At 42.6% G+C, this 16,897-nt stretch overlaps 1 protein-coding gene across 3 annotated transcripts in view; it reads left to right on the top strand.

Moving 5' to 3' along the window:
* The window catches only part of sema3fb (sema domain, immunoglobulin domain (Ig), short basic domain, secreted, (semaphorin) 3Fb), a 432,026-nt gene that overhangs the window by 360,871 nt on the left and 54,258 nt on the right, over window positions 1-16,897 (top strand). For 2 of the 3 annotated variants that reach the window (XM_061874803.1, XM_061874802.1), the window contains exons 3-7: window positions 4,910-5,070; window positions 5,383-5,445; window positions 7,975-8,094; window positions 12,152-12,241; window positions 15,600-15,693. In XM_061874803.1, the coding sequence (XP_061730787.1) occupies window positions 4,910-5,070; window positions 5,383-5,445; window positions 7,975-8,094; window positions 12,152-12,241; window positions 15,600-15,693 (528 nt within the window). The remainder of the gene's footprint in view (window positions 1-4,909; window positions 5,071-5,382; window positions 5,446-7,974; window positions 8,095-12,151; window positions 12,242-15,599; window positions 15,694-16,897) is intronic. The other variant, XM_061874804.1, reaches the window with a different exon arrangement.

The following is a 16,897-nucleotide window of genomic DNA, read 5'->3' on the forward strand; positions in this document are numbered from 1 at the left end:
GTTTGGTGTGGGTTCACAGTGTGGCGCATATTTGTAACAGCGTTAAAGTTATTTATACGGCCACCCTCGGTGTGACCTGTATTACTGTTGGCCAAGTATGACTTGCATTCACTTGTGTGTGTGTGTATAAGCCGCATATATTATGTGACTGTTTGTATGGAGGAAAAGCGGACGTGGAGACAGGTTGTAGAGAACGCCAAAGGCAGTGCCTTTAAAGCCCACTCCAAATATTGTTGTCCGGGATGAAATTCGGGAGGGGTACTGAACTTCGGGAGTCTCCCGGGAAAATCGAGAGGGTTGGCAAGTAAGAGTGTTAGCGGTGAATGCGGTGTTACAGCGGCGGGCCAACTCTAATGTTAATTTGATATTGCCTCAAGGGCCAAGTGAAATCCGCGGGCCAGAGTTTGACACCCATGGATTAGATGGTCCGCCCTGAGATTGGTAGGTTGGGAGTAGGGCTGGGCAATATTGCCTTTTTTTAATGTAGCGATATTTTTAGGCCATATCGCGATATACGATATATATTACGATATTTTGCCTAGGCTTTGAACCAGGGGCGCTCACACTTTTTCTGCAGGCGAGCTACTTTTCAATTGACCAAGTCGAGGAGATCTACCTCATTCCTATTTATAATTTATATTTATTTATTTATGAAAGAGACATTTTTGTTAACAAGTTAATGGTGTTTAATGATAATACAAGCATGTTTAACACACATAGATTCCTTTCTTTCATGAATACAAGAATATAAGTTGGTGTATTTGATTCTGATGACTTGCATTGATTGGAATTAGACAGTGGTGCTGATAACGTCCGCATTTTCAAATGGAGGAAAAAAAAGTCCTCCTTTCAGTCCAATACCACATGAAAGTGGTTGGATTTGGCATCTAATTTGTCCAACTTGCTCATCTCATTTGTCCAACTTGCTCGTTTTTTTGTCCAACTTGCTCGTTTTTAAACACTTTGTTATGAGAGTAGCATATGTGTGTGGCCCTTTAATGTCTGGCAGCAGGTGAGTGACGTCAGTGAGTGTGCGGGTGGGCAAGCAAGTGAGAAAGCGGTCGCTGAGGGCGAGGGAGAAATACATTGGCATCAAACGCCGTAGCTTGCTAGCTTGTGCACGCTAGCTTTCTGAGACTCTTATTTTGTTAGCACAGGCAGGATGAAACAGGTCTTTTATGGTGAAGACAGGAACTGTGCAGCCGGTCTTTAGAGTTTTGACAGTAGGTACGGAGTCTCTAGAAATAAAATGTGTTTGTCTGCGTCCGCCCTGTTAGTGATTTTTTTCTTAAATATGAGCTCGCAGCAGCCAGCGTCATCTCACAAGATCCTCGGGTGCCGAGAATGTCAAACAACTGACGAAAGTGAAGTCTTGGCATGATTGCTCATTTTTATGTCTATTTTTTAATGCCTGGCTTGAGATCGACTGACACACCCTCCGAGATCGACCAGTCGATCGCGATCGACGTAATGGGCACCCCTGCTTTGAATGAACACTTGACACATATAATCACAGCAGTATGATGATTCTATGTGTCTACATTAAAACATTCTTCTTCATACTGCATTAATACATGCTACTTTTAAACTTTCATGCAGAGAGGGAAATCACAACTAAGTCAATTGTCCAAAACTGTATTTATTAAACAGTTATTAAGCAATGGCACAAACATTTAAGTAATTTCCAAAACATAAAGTGCAAGATTGTCAGAGACATTTTAAGTGTCAAATAAAAATCAGCTGCATAATAGGAAATTAAATAGTATTCGTCCTTCACTTTGTGGTATGTTACTAAGGTTATGAAATTATCTTCATTCTCTAGCAAGTGACTTTACAAATGATGCTACATATTAGCAGTAATGCTACTTTTTATAACAACATTTCCCCCCCCACACACTTGACAAAATACGGTTGTCTGTTCGACATATTCTCACTTCAAGCCGAACCACCGCAAGATGATGGAAAGCCTGCGTTTTTTATTGGGAATTAAGTCTTCCTTCATTTGTTACCAGATCCGCAGCATCTTTCTCTCGTACGGCTACGTTAGCAGCTAACATTAGCCACGCCGCTACCTCTCTGCCCTGCGAGGTCGTGTATGTGACGAATGTAAGAATGTGCGCCTGCTTATCTGTGAGAATGAGAGACATGAAAGAGCGAGGAGAGCCTGAAGTGTACGCCCGCAGCTAAAAGTCCTGCGTCAGAATGTATACTCAAATATTACGATATAGTCATTTTCTATATCGCACAGAGACAAACCCGCGATATATCGTATATATCGATATATCGCCCAGCCCTAGTCAGGAGTTCAAACCCTGGCCGAGTCATATCAAGGACTATAAAAAAAATGGGACTCATTGCCTCCCTGCTTGGCACTCAGCATCAAGGGTTGGAATTGGGGGTTAAATCATCATAAATTATTCCCGGGCGCGGCACCGCTGCTGCTCACTGCTCTCCTCACTTCCCAGGGTGTGATCAAGGGGGATGGGTCTAATGCAGAGGACAAATTTCACCACACGTAGTGTGTGTGTGACAATCATTGGTTCTTTAACTTTAACTTAGTTGTGTCTAGTAATGTACAGTCGCGATCAAGACCACAGAACTTTCCTCCAGAAGGTCTTATCTTTGTCCATGCTATGTCAGATGAAACAAACATTGAGCCGTTTAACCACAATACCCAGCTATATGTTTGGAGGAAAAAGGGTGAAACCAAAAAGTAAATTTGGGTTTTCATTCTCCCAATCCTCTGCTGTATCATCCATGTATCCATTTTGGTATAAACTCAACTCGTCGTGTTTGGAGGAAGAAGAATACTGAGTTGCATCCCAAGAACACCACACCTACATGGGGGTGGAAACATCATGCTTTGGGGCTGTTTTTCTGCTAAGGGGACAGGACGATTGATCCGTGTTAAGGAAAGAATGAATGGGGCCATGTATCGTGAGATTTTGAGCCAAAACCTCCTTCCATCAGTGAGAGCTTTGAATAGTTGACCAAATACTTATTTCCCACCATAATTTACAAATAAATTCTTTAAAATTCTTACAATGTGAATTCCTGGATTTTTTTTTTCACATTCTGTCTCTCACAGTTGAAGTGTACCTATGATGAAAATTACAGACCTCTGTCATCATTTTAAGTGGGAGAACTTGCACAATCGGTGGCTGACTAAATACTTTTTTGCCCCACTGTATGTGTTCCAATCACTCTATCACAATAAAATAAGAGTTGTAGAAATGATTGGAATCTCAAGACAGCCGTGACATTATGTTCTTTACAAGTGTATGTAAACTTTTGATGGCGACTCTATATCTGAAGTCATGTACAACGAGTGATGAAAGAATTTCAAGAGCTTGTGATCCTCTCGGCTGATATTAAGCCATCAACACTGTGTGACAGATGCTCACTAGCACATCTCCCTAATGTGTGGGGTTAGGTTACATCTAGGGGTGTAACGGTACACAAACAATTAGGTTCGGTACCTGCCCCGGTTTAGAGGTCACGGTTCGGTTCATTTTCGGTACAGTAAGAAAACAACAAAATATAAATGTTTTGGTTATTTATTTACCAAATTTGTAAACAATGGCTTTATCCTTCTAACATTGGGAACACTATAATAATCCTGCCCACGTTAATCCACATTAAACTGCCTCAAGTTTTTGCTTTGATTAAATAAAATGAAAAAACCTTTCTTCTTCATATAAAAAGTGTAACATTAAACAGTTGCAAGTCAACTCGTCACGCTTAATTTATTTCAGCATTTGGGAAGCCTGTAGTTGACTTTTATTATGTAAATATTATATTTTTATCAACATGTGATAGCAGGGACCCTGCCATTCAAAACTAGGCTGCTACATTACTAATGATTAATGTAACTATAGCTGAAAAAATAGTACAATAGCAATAGGAGAGACTATTCATCCCTGAACACCATGGAGTTCAATGAAATAACAGACAGACAGGGCTTTACTGCCCCTAACACGCGCACACACACACACAGCAAAAAGAGCTAACGTTACGCTAAAATCTAATTAGCTTTCACCTCAAGCCAGAACTGCGAGCGAGCTGAGCTGCAGTTTAAGTTTCTAGAACGTCAACGGGCTCATAGTGATGTTTGTAATAGTTGTGACTGGGAAGTGTTTTTTATTATTTGGGTAGAGTACGCTGTCTCATGTTCCCCTGCTAAACGAATATCTGCTCGACGCTGAAGCATTGACTACATGGCTCTGAATATGCACTGCTGATTGGGGGCGGCATGGCGTAGTGGGTAGAGCGGCCGTGCCAGAAACCTGAGAGTTGCAGGTTCGCTTCCCATCTATTGACATCCAAATCGCTGCCGTTGTGCCCTTGGGCAAGACACTTCACCCTCGCCCCCGGTGCCGCTCACACCGGTGAATGAATGATGAATGAATGATTGGTGGTGGTCGGAGGGGCCGTAGGCGCAAACTGGCAGCCACGCTTCCGTCAGTCTACCCCAGGGCAGCTGTGGCTACAGATGTAGCTTACCACCACCAGGTGTGAATGAATGATGGGGTCCCACTTCTCTGTGAGTATCTAACAATAGAAAAGCGCAATATAAATCTAATCCATTATTATTATTATTATTATTGGCTTTGTATGTACCGTAACCAATCCGATGGTTATGTGGGTGGTACAATGCTTGCTGCTGAGACAGAGGCAGAAAGCAGAGCAGCTTGTGAAGACTTTTGCTTACAAACTCCTTCGGTACGCCCGCGTGCCGAACCGAAACGGTTCAATACAAATACACGTACCGTTACACCCCTAGTTACATCAATGTGGAACCGTCAGATAACTCCAAACTGATATCTAGGAACGGTAGGAGGAATGCTTGGTTGTAAATCTACGTGCACAACATTTTTTAATCATGGAAATATTTCTGCTTTTTTTTTAGAGTTGAGATCTACTGGTACCGCTCATCATTTTGCCTACCTACTCAACACCTCGGATTACCGGATCCTGCGCATGGATGAGGACTACGACCGCATGTACATTGGTAGCAAGGACCACATTCTGTCCCTGGACCTCCATGACATCAACAAGGATCCTCACATTGTAAGAACTATTTTTTTTTCCTTTCACAAGCAAGTGTCTTTATCTCAACCCTTACAGCTGCCATGCAGGCAAAATGTTCTCCTCTATTGCGCCATCACCAGCCAGTTTGTGTTAGCCAAAATCTAGTTTTTGTTGGCATACATGTTTCCTGTTGCACGGTGAGTCATTGAAACACTGTGTTTTGGGTTAGGACAATTCCTGCAGGACAAATATTAGCCTTGGTCGACATCCATTACAAATTTAGACCCAAACCCCCATAAATGCGAATGACGTGTAACGGGTTGCAAACTTGAAATGTTTTCCTGCCCGCAGATCCACTGGCCAGTGTCTGAACGGAGAAAGATGGAATGTCTCGTAAGTGGGAAAGACGCCAATGTAAGTATGCTTCTTGACAGCAAACCTATAGCCCCGGCACAGTCATTAGATTTAGATTTAGCCTGAACATAAATATGCATGTAGTTAGGAGCTTGCAGCTTTCCAAAAGTAGACGTAAAACACATAAAAAGGTCATTCCCCTTTGGGGTATGAACCAATAAAAAAAACAAGTTGCCTTTCTATCTATCCGCCTTGTACAAACCCTGTTTCCATATGAGTTGGGAAATTGTATTAGATGTAAATATAAATGGAATACAATGATTTGCAAATCATTTTCAACCCATATTCAATTGAATTTGCTACAAAGACAACATATTTGATGTTCAAACTGATAAACATTTTTTTTTTTTTTTTGCAAATAATCATTAACTTTAGAATTTGATGCCAGCAACACGTGACAAAGAAGTTGGGAAAGGTGGCAATAAATACTGATAAAGTTGAGGAATGCTCATCAAATACTTATTTGGAACATCCCACAGGTGTGCAGGCTGATTTGGTATAAAAACAGCTTCCCCAAAAATGCTCAGTCTTTCACAAGAAAGGATGGGGCGAGGTACACCCCTTTGTCCACAACTGCGTAAGAAAATAGTCAAACAGTTTAAGAACAACGTTTCTCAAAGTGCAATTGCAAGAAATTTAGGGATTTCAATATCTACGGCCCATGATATCATCAAAAGGTTCAGAGAATCTGGAGAAATCACTCCACGTAAGCGGCATGGCCGGAAACCAACATTGAATGACCATGACCTTTGATCCCTCAAATGGCACTGTATCAAAAACCGACAATCTCTAAAGGATATCACCACATGGGCTCAGGAACACTTCAGAAAACCACTGTCACTAAATACAGTTAGTCGCTACATCGGTAAGTGCAAGTTAAAGCTCTACTGTGCAAAACGAAAGCCATTTATCAACAACATCCAGAAACGCCGCCGGCTTCTCTGGGCCCGAGATCATCTAAGATGGACTGATGCAAAGTGGAAAAGTGTTATGTGGCAACGAGTCCACATTTCAAATTGTTTTCGGAAGTATTCGACATTGTGTCATCCGGACCAAAGGAGAAGCGAACCATCCAGACTGTTATCGACGCAAAATTCAAAAGCCGGCATCTGTGATGGTATGGGGGTGTATTAGTGAAGTGAATTATATTTATATAGTACTTTTTCTCTAGTGACTCAAAGCGCTTTACATAGTGAAACCCAATATCTATTTTTTACATTTAAACCAGTGTGGGTGGCACTGGGAGCAGGTGGGTAAAGTGTCTTGCCCAAGGACACAACGGCAGTGACTAGGATGACAGAAGCGGGGATCGAACCTGCAACCCTCGAATTGCTGGCACGGCCGCTCTACCAACCGAGCTATACCGCCCCAAGGCATGGGTAACTTACACATCTGTGAAGGCACCATTAATGCTGAAAAGTACACACAGGTCACAACATATGCTGCCATCTAAGCGCCGTCTTTTTCATGGACGCCCCTGCTTATTTCAGCAAGACAATGCCAAGCCACATTCAGCACGTGTTACAACAGCGTTGCTTCGTAAAAAAAAAAAAGAGTGCGGGTACTTTCCTGGCCCGCCTGCAGTCCAGACCTGTCTCCCATCAAAAATGTGTGGCGCATTATGAAGCGTAAAATACGACAGCGGAGACCCCGGACTGCTGAACGACTGAAGCTGTACATAAAACTGTCACGTGGGGGTCGCATCTTTATGCGGGATTGTTCTCCCGGAATGCAGAACGGACGGCTCCGGACCAAGACGTGTGGTAGGAAATGATTTATTTACAGTAACTCAAAACTCATGCGACAAATAAAGCGGATGCGTGCCGGTCGCACGTAGATCATAAGGCTAAACACTTAGCACAGGAAACTTTAGCCAGTGGTCAAAACACTGGCAAAAACTCGAGACTAGGCAGAAAACTCACGTGAAACAGGTTGCATGCAGCAAACGCAATGAAGGCAGAACGAGTGAGAACAAAGATAGGCTTAAATAGAGTCTCTGATGAGTAACAGGTGTGCGTGCACGGCAGGTGAAAATCAAGTAACCATGGTGACGAAACTAACTCACAAGGTGCACAAACCACAAAGGAAGTCCAAACAACCAGAAATAACACAAAAACATGATCAGGACCACGGATCATGACAAAACAAGAATGGGAAAGAACTCCACTTTCAAAGCTTCAACAGTTAGTTTCCTCAGTTCCCAGACATTTATTGAGTGATGTTAAAAGAAAAGGTGATGTAACACAGTGGTGAACATGCCCTTTCCCAATTACTTTGGCACGTCTTGCAGCCATGAAATTCTAAGTCTATTATTATTTGCCCCCCAAAAAAATAAAGTTTACGAGTTTGAACATCAAATATCTTGTCTTTGTAGTGCATTCAATGGGTTGAAAAGGATTTGCAAATCATTGTATTCCGTTTATATTTACATCTTACACAATTTCCCCACTCATATGGAAACGGGGTTTGTGCACGATTATTTGCATCAGTATGTTTGACACAATTATGGTCTGCTTTGAATCCCTTCAGAAAGAGTGTGCTAACTTCATCCGTCTGATTGAGCCGTGGAACAGGACACAGTTGTATATTTGTGGGACTGGCGCTTACAATCCAGTCTGTACCTTTGTCAACCGTGGCCGCAAACCTCAGGTAATTTGGTTTTGAATTGAATTTACTTGCAAAACAAAAGAAAAATGTCTCTCTCCCGATCACAATCTTCAATGTCAAAGATACAATGTCGAAAACTTCTTCTTACCTAAGATTTTACTTCATCTTCATGCAATGGTCCTCTAATGATTTCCCAACATTATTAGTCTGTTTGTGGTGTACTGCCTGTGAGCTCTACAGCTTTACTCATGCTCAGCTGTTGTCCCTGATGAGTTGTTAAAGCCACTCTGTTTAGCCTCAGCCTTTAATGGGACCACTTGAATTTCCTACACTAAGCCAGGAATCATAACTTCGATATTACCCCCGCTCACCTCACTCCTCTTTAAGTTTCGCTTTTGTTTCCTAACGATGAACTCGGGACTTTTACAAGAGCTAGTTAAAGGCCTACTGAAATGAGATTTTCTTATTTAAATGGGGATAGCAGGTCCATTCTATGTGTCATACTTGATCATTTTGCGATATTGCCATATTTTTGCTGAAAGGATTTAGTAGAGAACATCGACGATAAAGTTCGCAACTTTTGATCGCTAATAAATCAGCCTTGCCTGTACCGTAAGTAGCAGACGATGACGTCACAAGGGTGAGGGCTCCTCACGTCCTCACATTGTTTGTAATGGGAGCCTTCAGCAGCAAGAGCTATTCGGACCGAGAAAGCGACAATTTTCCCATTAATTTGAGCGAGGATGAAAGATTTGTGGATGATGATATTGATAGCGAAGGACTAGAAAAAGTAAAATAAAAATAAAGGGGACAGATTCAGATGTTTTTAGACACATTTACTAGGATAATTCTGAGAAGTCCCTTATCTTTCTATTGTGTTGCTAGTGTTTTAGTGAGATTAAATAGTACCTGATAGTCGGAGGGGTGTGTCCACGGGTGTCTTGACGCCAGTGTCTGAGGGAAGTCACGGCAGATACAAGGATGGCGCAAACTCCACTGATCTCCGGTAAGAAGCGACTTTTTAACACAATTTTCTCACCGAAACCTGCCGGTTGACAAGTGGTCGGGATCCATGTTCGCTTGACCGCTCTGATCCATAGTAAAGCTTCAACTCCGGGAATTTTAAACAAGGAATCACCGTGTGTTTGTGTGGCTAAAGGCTAAAGCTTCCCAGTTCTATCTTTCTACTTTGACTTCTCCATTATTAATCGAACAAATTGGAAAAGATTCAGCAACACAGATGTCCAGAATACTGTTTAATTGCGAGATGAAAAGAGACGACTTTTAGCCGCACCCGTCATCATACGTGTCATCATTCCGCGACGTTTTCAACAAGAAACTCAGCGAGAAATTTAAAATTTCAATTTAGTAAACTAAACCGCCCGTATTGGCATGTGTTGCAATGTTAATATTTCATCATTGATGTATAAACTATCAGACTGTGTGGTCGGTAGTAGTGGCTTTCAGTAGGCCTTTAAAGGTAATTCACCTACTGGACCGTCCCTTAGACATGGTTTGCAAGGTGCGTATAGAAAATGCAGCAGTAAATGTGGCTTGTAGCGTATCTTAGTTGTGATTACAAATTCCCTGTTGCAGTCAGTTTCTATTGGACCGTTTATTAGAAAGGTCTTCCACTCCATCCAGATTACCCATCAGCCTCCACAAGATAAGAACTTCTACTATTGGCAAAAAGGGGCCATCATTTTGGGTTTCCACTTTTCCACTTAGACCTGCTCAGTGTCCACCCTAAGACTGAAAGGTTGTTGGTTCAAACCCCGGCTGAGTCATACCAGAGACTATAAAAATGGGACCCATTGCCTCCCTGTTTGGCATTCAGCATCAAGGGTAAATGGGTTATACTTGTGAAGCGCTTTTCTACCTTTTTAAGGAACTCAAAGCACTTTGACACTATTTCCACATTCACCCATTCACACACTGATTGCGGGAGCTGCCCTGCAAGGCGCTAACCAGGACCTATCAGGAGCAAGGGTGAAGTGTCTTGCTCAAGGTCACAACGGATGTGACTAGGATGGTAGAAGGTGGGGATTGTACCAGGAACCCTCAGGTTGCTGGTACAGCCACTCTTCCAACTGCGCCACGTTGTCCCCTAAGGGTTGGAATTGGGGGTTTAATCACCAAAATGATTCCTGAGCGCGGCCACCGCTGCTGCTCACTGCTCCCCTCACCTCCCTGGGGGTGAACATGGGGATGGGTCAAATGCTGAGGGTAATTTTACCACACCTAGTGTGTGAGTATCGTTGGGACTTTAACTTTAACTCCAAGCATTTGGCCATTGATAGGAATGTTGATGCCTTTTCCAAATTTACACAATATTAAAATATGTATATTTTGTGTTCATATGGGATCATTATTGATCAGTAACAAAACATCAACCTAAGTACAATCTACTGGTAATCAAATTGTGCAATAAAGTTAAAGCTAAGTCAAAGTACCACTGATAGTCACACACACACTAGGTGTGGTGAAAATACCCTCTGCATTTGACCCATCCTCTCGTTCCACCCCCTGGGAGGTGAGGGGAGCAGTGAGCAGCGGCGGTGGCCGCGCTCGGGAATCATTTTGGTGATTTAACACCCAATTCCAACCCTTTGATGCTGAATGCCAAGCAGGGAGGTAATGGGTCCTATTTTTATAGTTTTTGGTATGACTCGGCCGGGGTTTGAACTCACGACCTACCGATCTCAGGGCGGACCTTCTAACCCAGGGGTCACCAATGCGGACCAGATGAGTAGCCTACTGGCCTGTTCTAAAAATAGCTTAAATAGCAGCACTTACCAGTGAGCTGCCTCTATTTTTAACTTTTTATTTATTTACTAGCAAGCTGGTCTGGCTTTGCTCAACATTTTTAATTCTAAGAGAGACAAAACTCAAATAGAATTTGAAAATCCAGGAAAATATTTTAAAGTCTTGGTCTTCACTTGTTTAAAAAAAAATTCATTCATTTTTTTTACTTTGTTTCTTATAACTTTCAGAAAGACAATTTTAGAGAAAAAATACAATGTTAGAAATAATTTTAGGATTTTTAAACATATATACCTTTTTACCTTTTTAAATTCCTTTCTCTTCTTTCATGACAATTTAAATCAATGTTCAAGTATTTTTTTTTAATTGTAAAGAATAATAAATACATTTTAATTAAATTCTTCATTTTAGTTTCTGTTTTTTCAATGAAGAATATTTGTGAAATATTAATTCAAACTTATTATGGTTAAAATTAAAAAAAAAAAATCTGGCAAATCTAGAAAATCTGTAGAATCCAATTTAAATCTTATTTCAAAGACTTTTGAATTTCTTTAAAACATTTTGTTCTGGAAAATCTAGAAGAAATAGTGATTTGTCTTTGTTAGAAATATAGCTTGGTCCAATTTGTTATATATTCTAACAAAATGCAGATTGGATTTTAATATATTTAAAACATGTCATCAAAATTCTAAAATTAATCTTAATCAGGCAAAATTACTAATGATGTTCCATAAATTCTTTTTTTAATTTTTTCAGAAAGATTCGAATTAGCTAGTTTTTCTCTTCATTTTTTCGGTTGAATTTTGAATTTTAAAGTGTCGAAATTGAAGATAAACTATGTTTCAAAATTAAATTGTCTTTTTTTTGTGTGTTTTCTCCTCTTTTAAACCGTTCAATTAAGTGTTTTTTTTCATCATTTATTCTCTACAAAAACCTTCCGTAAAAGGAAAAAAAATGTACGACGGAATGACGGACAGAAATACCCAATTTTGTTATATATAGATTTATTTATTAAAGGTAAATTGAGCAAATTGGCTATTTCTGGCAATTTATTTAAGTGTGTATCAAACTGGTAGCCCCTCGCATTAATCAGTACCCAAGAAGTAGCTCTTGGTTTCAAAAAGGTTGGTGACCCCTGCTCTAACCACAAGGCCCCTGAGCAGGCAATATACAGAATAATCACCCCCGCATATACTCAGAATTTTCCAATTCATTGTACTTTGTTTTGATTCAAGAAATGGGAAGCCCCTTGTCCTATCCACAAGAGAAGCAGTCTCAATTGGGGGTCCAAATAAGTCACGTAACTCCCAAAATATGTTGCTATCTCCTGTTTTAGACATCCATGTACCTACAGATGGCCCAAGCCAGAGGAAGGGCTAGTCGCGCAGCTGAACCCAGCGCGGTGCACGAGACACTTGGAATAAAGGTGCGATGTGGGCGCTGCCTGGGGGGCAGGCCTACATACCGCTTGGGATCACAGTCCCCAGCTGCATGCACCATTTCTTTGTGTCTCAGCATGCCATCATCACCTTTTCATTGACCATCGTCGACTTTGCAATCCCTGGCATGCTTTTTGAACAGTTCATGTGTTGTATTGTTTTCACTTCTTGTATGATCACCTCCCCCCAACCCTAAATTTGACTCATTTTTCTTAATGCTAACCTCATTTCAACATGCTTTAGTATTTTATACCTCAACTGGACACCAACAAATTATATAGTTGAATGCATACTAGGGGTGTAACGGTACGTGTATTTGTATTGAACCGTTTCGGTAGGGGGGTTTCGGTTTCGTTCGGAGGTGTACCGAACGAATACACATGCTAGCAGCGACCGGGCTAGGACAACATGTAAAAGCCAGACCTGGAAGACCCTCCTGCCTCGTTAAGATCTCCCGTTTGGGAACACTTTGGCTACGCGATACAACAATGGAGGACGGAGTTTTGCCGACATTGTTTAGCAGCTGCTGTGTTGCACCTTTCCTGCTTCCGACTCCCAGACCGTAGTCGAGGAGCGCAGGGGAGACACTCCTCCAGGGCTGATGTATTCACTCTACCCGGCAGTGGGTCTCCACAGCTCCGGACTCCAGGGTAAATGAAGAGTCCGGCGATTAGTTGCAAATCGTGGCTTTATTGAGGTCTTGCACACAGCCAATCCAACAAAACACTAGCCACTCCCCGCACTCATGCTACCGCTACCTCACCTCGCTCGCCTACACACTCACCTCACATACCGTCACATATTAAAGGGCCACACACACACATACGCTACTCTCATAGCACATGCTAACCCATTTGAAGCGTCACCACCGCATCCAAGAAGCCTCTCCAGGGCTGAAGTATTCACTCTACCCAGCAGTGGGTCTCCACAGCTCCGGACTCCAGGGTAAATGAAGAGTCCGGCGATTCGTTGCAAATCGTGGCTTTATTGAGGTCTTGCACACAGCCAATCCAACAAAACACTAGCCACTCCTCCCACTCATGCTACCGCTACCTCAACTCGCTCGCCTACACACTCACCTCACATGCTGTCACATATTAAAGGGCCACACACACACATACGCTACTCTCATAGCACATGCTAACCCATTTGAAGCGTCACCACCGCATCCAAGAAGCCTCTCCAGGGCTGAAGTATTCACTCTACCCAGCAGTGGGTCTCCACAGCTCCGGACTCCAGGGTAAATGAAGAGTCCGGCGATTAGTTGCAAATTGTGGCTTTATTGAGGTCTTGCACACAGCCAATCCAACAAAACACTAGCCACTCCCCGCACTCATGCTACCGCTACCTCAACTTGCTCGCCTACACACTCAACTCACATGCCGTCACATATTAAAGGGCCACACACACACATACGCTACTCTCATAGCACATGCTAACCCATTTGAAGCGTCACCACCAGATTCAAGAAGCCTCTCCTCGGCGAGTCAGGCAGGGCTAAAGCAATAACAAATGTTTTTATAGCAACAGATTTAAGTCCATGTTGCATTAAAAACTAGATTTTGACCCACTTCTATGGTGGAAGAACAATGAGCCCATATATGGCCTTACTCCCAAGTTAGCCAGGCCGGGGGGGGGGGGGAAGTTAATCTGAGGCTGAGTTGACTTCAAACTGTTTAATGTTGCACTTTTTATATGTAGAAGAAAATCTTTGTCATTTTATTTAATCTGAGCAACAACTTGAGGCAGGTTAATGTTGATTAACAAGTTAAAAAATGTACTGGGCTGTTATCATTTAGTGGTCAATTCTACGGACTATGTACTGTACTGTGCAATCTACCAATAAAAGTCTCAATCAATCAGAAATAGCACTTTATATGTAGAACGGTTTTGTTAAGAAACCATTCTGAGCCGTATCTTATTTAGTTGTTATTTTATGTATGTTGACCACATTAACCCTGGCAATGGACCCTGTGTGTATATGTATGTTATGCCATTGTTTACAAATTTGGTAAATAAATAACCCAAAAAATTTATATTTTGTTGTTTTCTTACTGGGGCGGCATAGCTCGGTTGGTAGAGTGGCCGTGCCAGCAACTTGAGGGTTGCAGGTTCGATTCCCGCTTGTGCCATCCTAGTTACTGCCGTTGTGTCCTTGGGCAAGACACTTTACCCACCTGCTCCCATTGCCACCCACACTGGTTTAAATGTAACTTAGATATTGGGTTTCACTATGTAAAGCGCTTTGAGTCACTTGAGAAAAAGCGCTATATAAATATAATTCACTTCACTTCACTACTGTACCGAAAATGAAACAAACCGTGACCTCTAAACCGAGGTATGTACCGAACGGAAATTTCTGTGTACCGTTACACCCCTAATGCATACCGTAGCCACATAGCAAACAGTCCCGATCCCAGTCCTTAGGAATGTGGTGCGGGTTCTCCCGCAGAGGCAGCAGGGCTTGTCAGCATCCTCCCCACTCCCACAGCAGATTGTGTTAGCCCAGAGCAAACACCGGCCATCTGCATCCATCTCATTGTGCAGCAAAATGGAATAAAAGAGCCACGTAATTGATCCGTTGTTTGACTTTGGAATATTTTTCACATCGTGGCTTGAGTGAATATGTTCCTAACGAGATAGAAAATATTTAGGGCACACCGTAATCTGTTTTTTCCAATGTCAACTTGATAAAAAAAAAAAAGAGCTGCCAGCGACTTATTGTGTGCCGTAGTGATTTTAATCAAATCTGAGTTGGACTATGGAGAGGGTGTAAATGATAAGTGAGTTTGGCATGCCACCGTCTTTCTTCTGCTTTGGCACTGATGGACCGTGACAGACTTCGTTGTTGCTACAGAAAGTTGAAGGTTGAGGATTTGACGTGATTTTTCTAGTCTTTGAGGCGGGGCCACAGGACATGTCATCACATGCCGCTGATTCAATTTTTCCTACTCGCGAATTCTCAGCAATTTTCAGTGCTCGCGTGCAGGGATGGAACGGGCATCCGTCATGGACCTGTTTTCACTGTGCTGGATTACAGGTGTCAGGACCAAACTTGAACCGACCATCACTAAGAGATATTTGGTCATGCGGTTTATTTGGATTTTACATCGTTCTACTTCTTGAGAATAGCATTAAGATGGATTTGAAATTCCTCCTTCGCCCTGCATGCTTTTTTTTTGTGTGTGAACCCTTACTCATTATTCTAATACGCCATCCCTCATCAGACCGTGGGGGTCCCCCAGGAGTCAGAGGGAGCCTCATTTTCCATACACATGGGAATCACTCTGACAAGATGAAGAGTGCTGAATGTATTTCCATCTCTTTCTGATTTTCCTATTGTAGGAAGACATTTTTCATTTGGAGCCTGGCAAAGTGGAGTCTGGGAAAGGGAAGTGCTCCTACGACCCGAAGCTCAACAGTGTTTCCGCTTTGATTAGTGAGTATCCTGAGCCGCCATGATAATGTCAGAGTTCCACTGGGGAGCTGTCCTCACTAACAATTATTTAGTAATAGGGGTGTCCTGATCCGATATTGATATCAACAAAAAAATACAAGTATAAGATGATATTGGCTTGCATCTATAATCTCAGGTACAAGCTCCAATACAAGTAGTCCTACAGCAAAGCTGGACAGCCTGTTAACAAATACAGGGTCATTGTATTTTAATGAGAATCAGCACCTCCAAGTCCGAGTCCATGGTTCTCGCCCGGAAAAGGGTGGAATGCCATCTCCGGGTTGGGGAGGAGACCCTGCCCCAAGTGGAGGAGTTCAAGTACCTAGGAGTCTTGTTCACGAATGGGGGAAGAGTGGATCGTGAGATCGACAGGGGGATCGGTGCGGCGTCTTCAGTAATGCGGGCGTTGTACCGATCCGTTGTGGTGAAGAAGGAGCTGAGCCGGAAGGCAAAGCTCTCAATTTTACCGGTCGATCTACGTTCCCATCCTCACCTATGGTCATGAGCTTTGGGTCATGACCGAAAGGATAAGATCACGGGTACAAGTGGCCGAAATGAGTTTCCTCCGCCGTGTGGCGGGGCTCTCCTTTAGAGATAGGGTGAGAAGCTCTGCCATCCCGGAGGAACTCAAAGTAAAGTCCCTGCTCCTCCACATCGAGAGGAGCCAGATGAGGTGGTTCGGGCATCTGGTCAGGATGCCACCCGAACGCCTCCCTAGGGAGGTGTTTAGGGCACGTCCAACCGGTAGGAGGCCACGGGGAAGACCTAGGACACGTTGGGAAGACTATGTCTCCCGGCTGGCCTGGGAACGCCTCGGGATCCCCCGGGAAGAGCTAGACGAAGTGTCTGGGGAGAGGGAAGTCTGGGTTTCCCTGCTTAGGCTGTTGCCCCCGCGACCCGACCTCGGATAAGCGGAAGAAGATGGATGGATGGATGGATGTATTTTAATGAAGTCATTTAGAAAATAAATGGTAAATGGTTGTACAGTGGGGCAAGAAAGTATTTAGTCAGCCACCGATTGTGCAAGTTCTCCCACTTAAAATGATGACAGAGGTCTGTAATTTTCATCACAGGTACACTTCAACTGTGAGAGACAGAATGTGAAAAAAAATCCAGGAATTCAAATTGTAGGAATTTTAAAGAATTTATTTGTAAATTATGGTGGAAAATAAGTACCGTATTTTTC

Source organism: Nerophis ophidion, linkage group LG16 (genome assembly GCF_033978795.1).
Source record: "Nerophis ophidion isolate RoL-2023_Sa linkage group LG16, RoL_Noph_v1.0, whole genome shotgun sequence".
In the NCBI taxonomy this organism is placed as follows: Eukaryota; Metazoa; Chordata; class Actinopteri; order Syngnathiformes; family Syngnathidae; genus Nerophis; species Nerophis ophidion.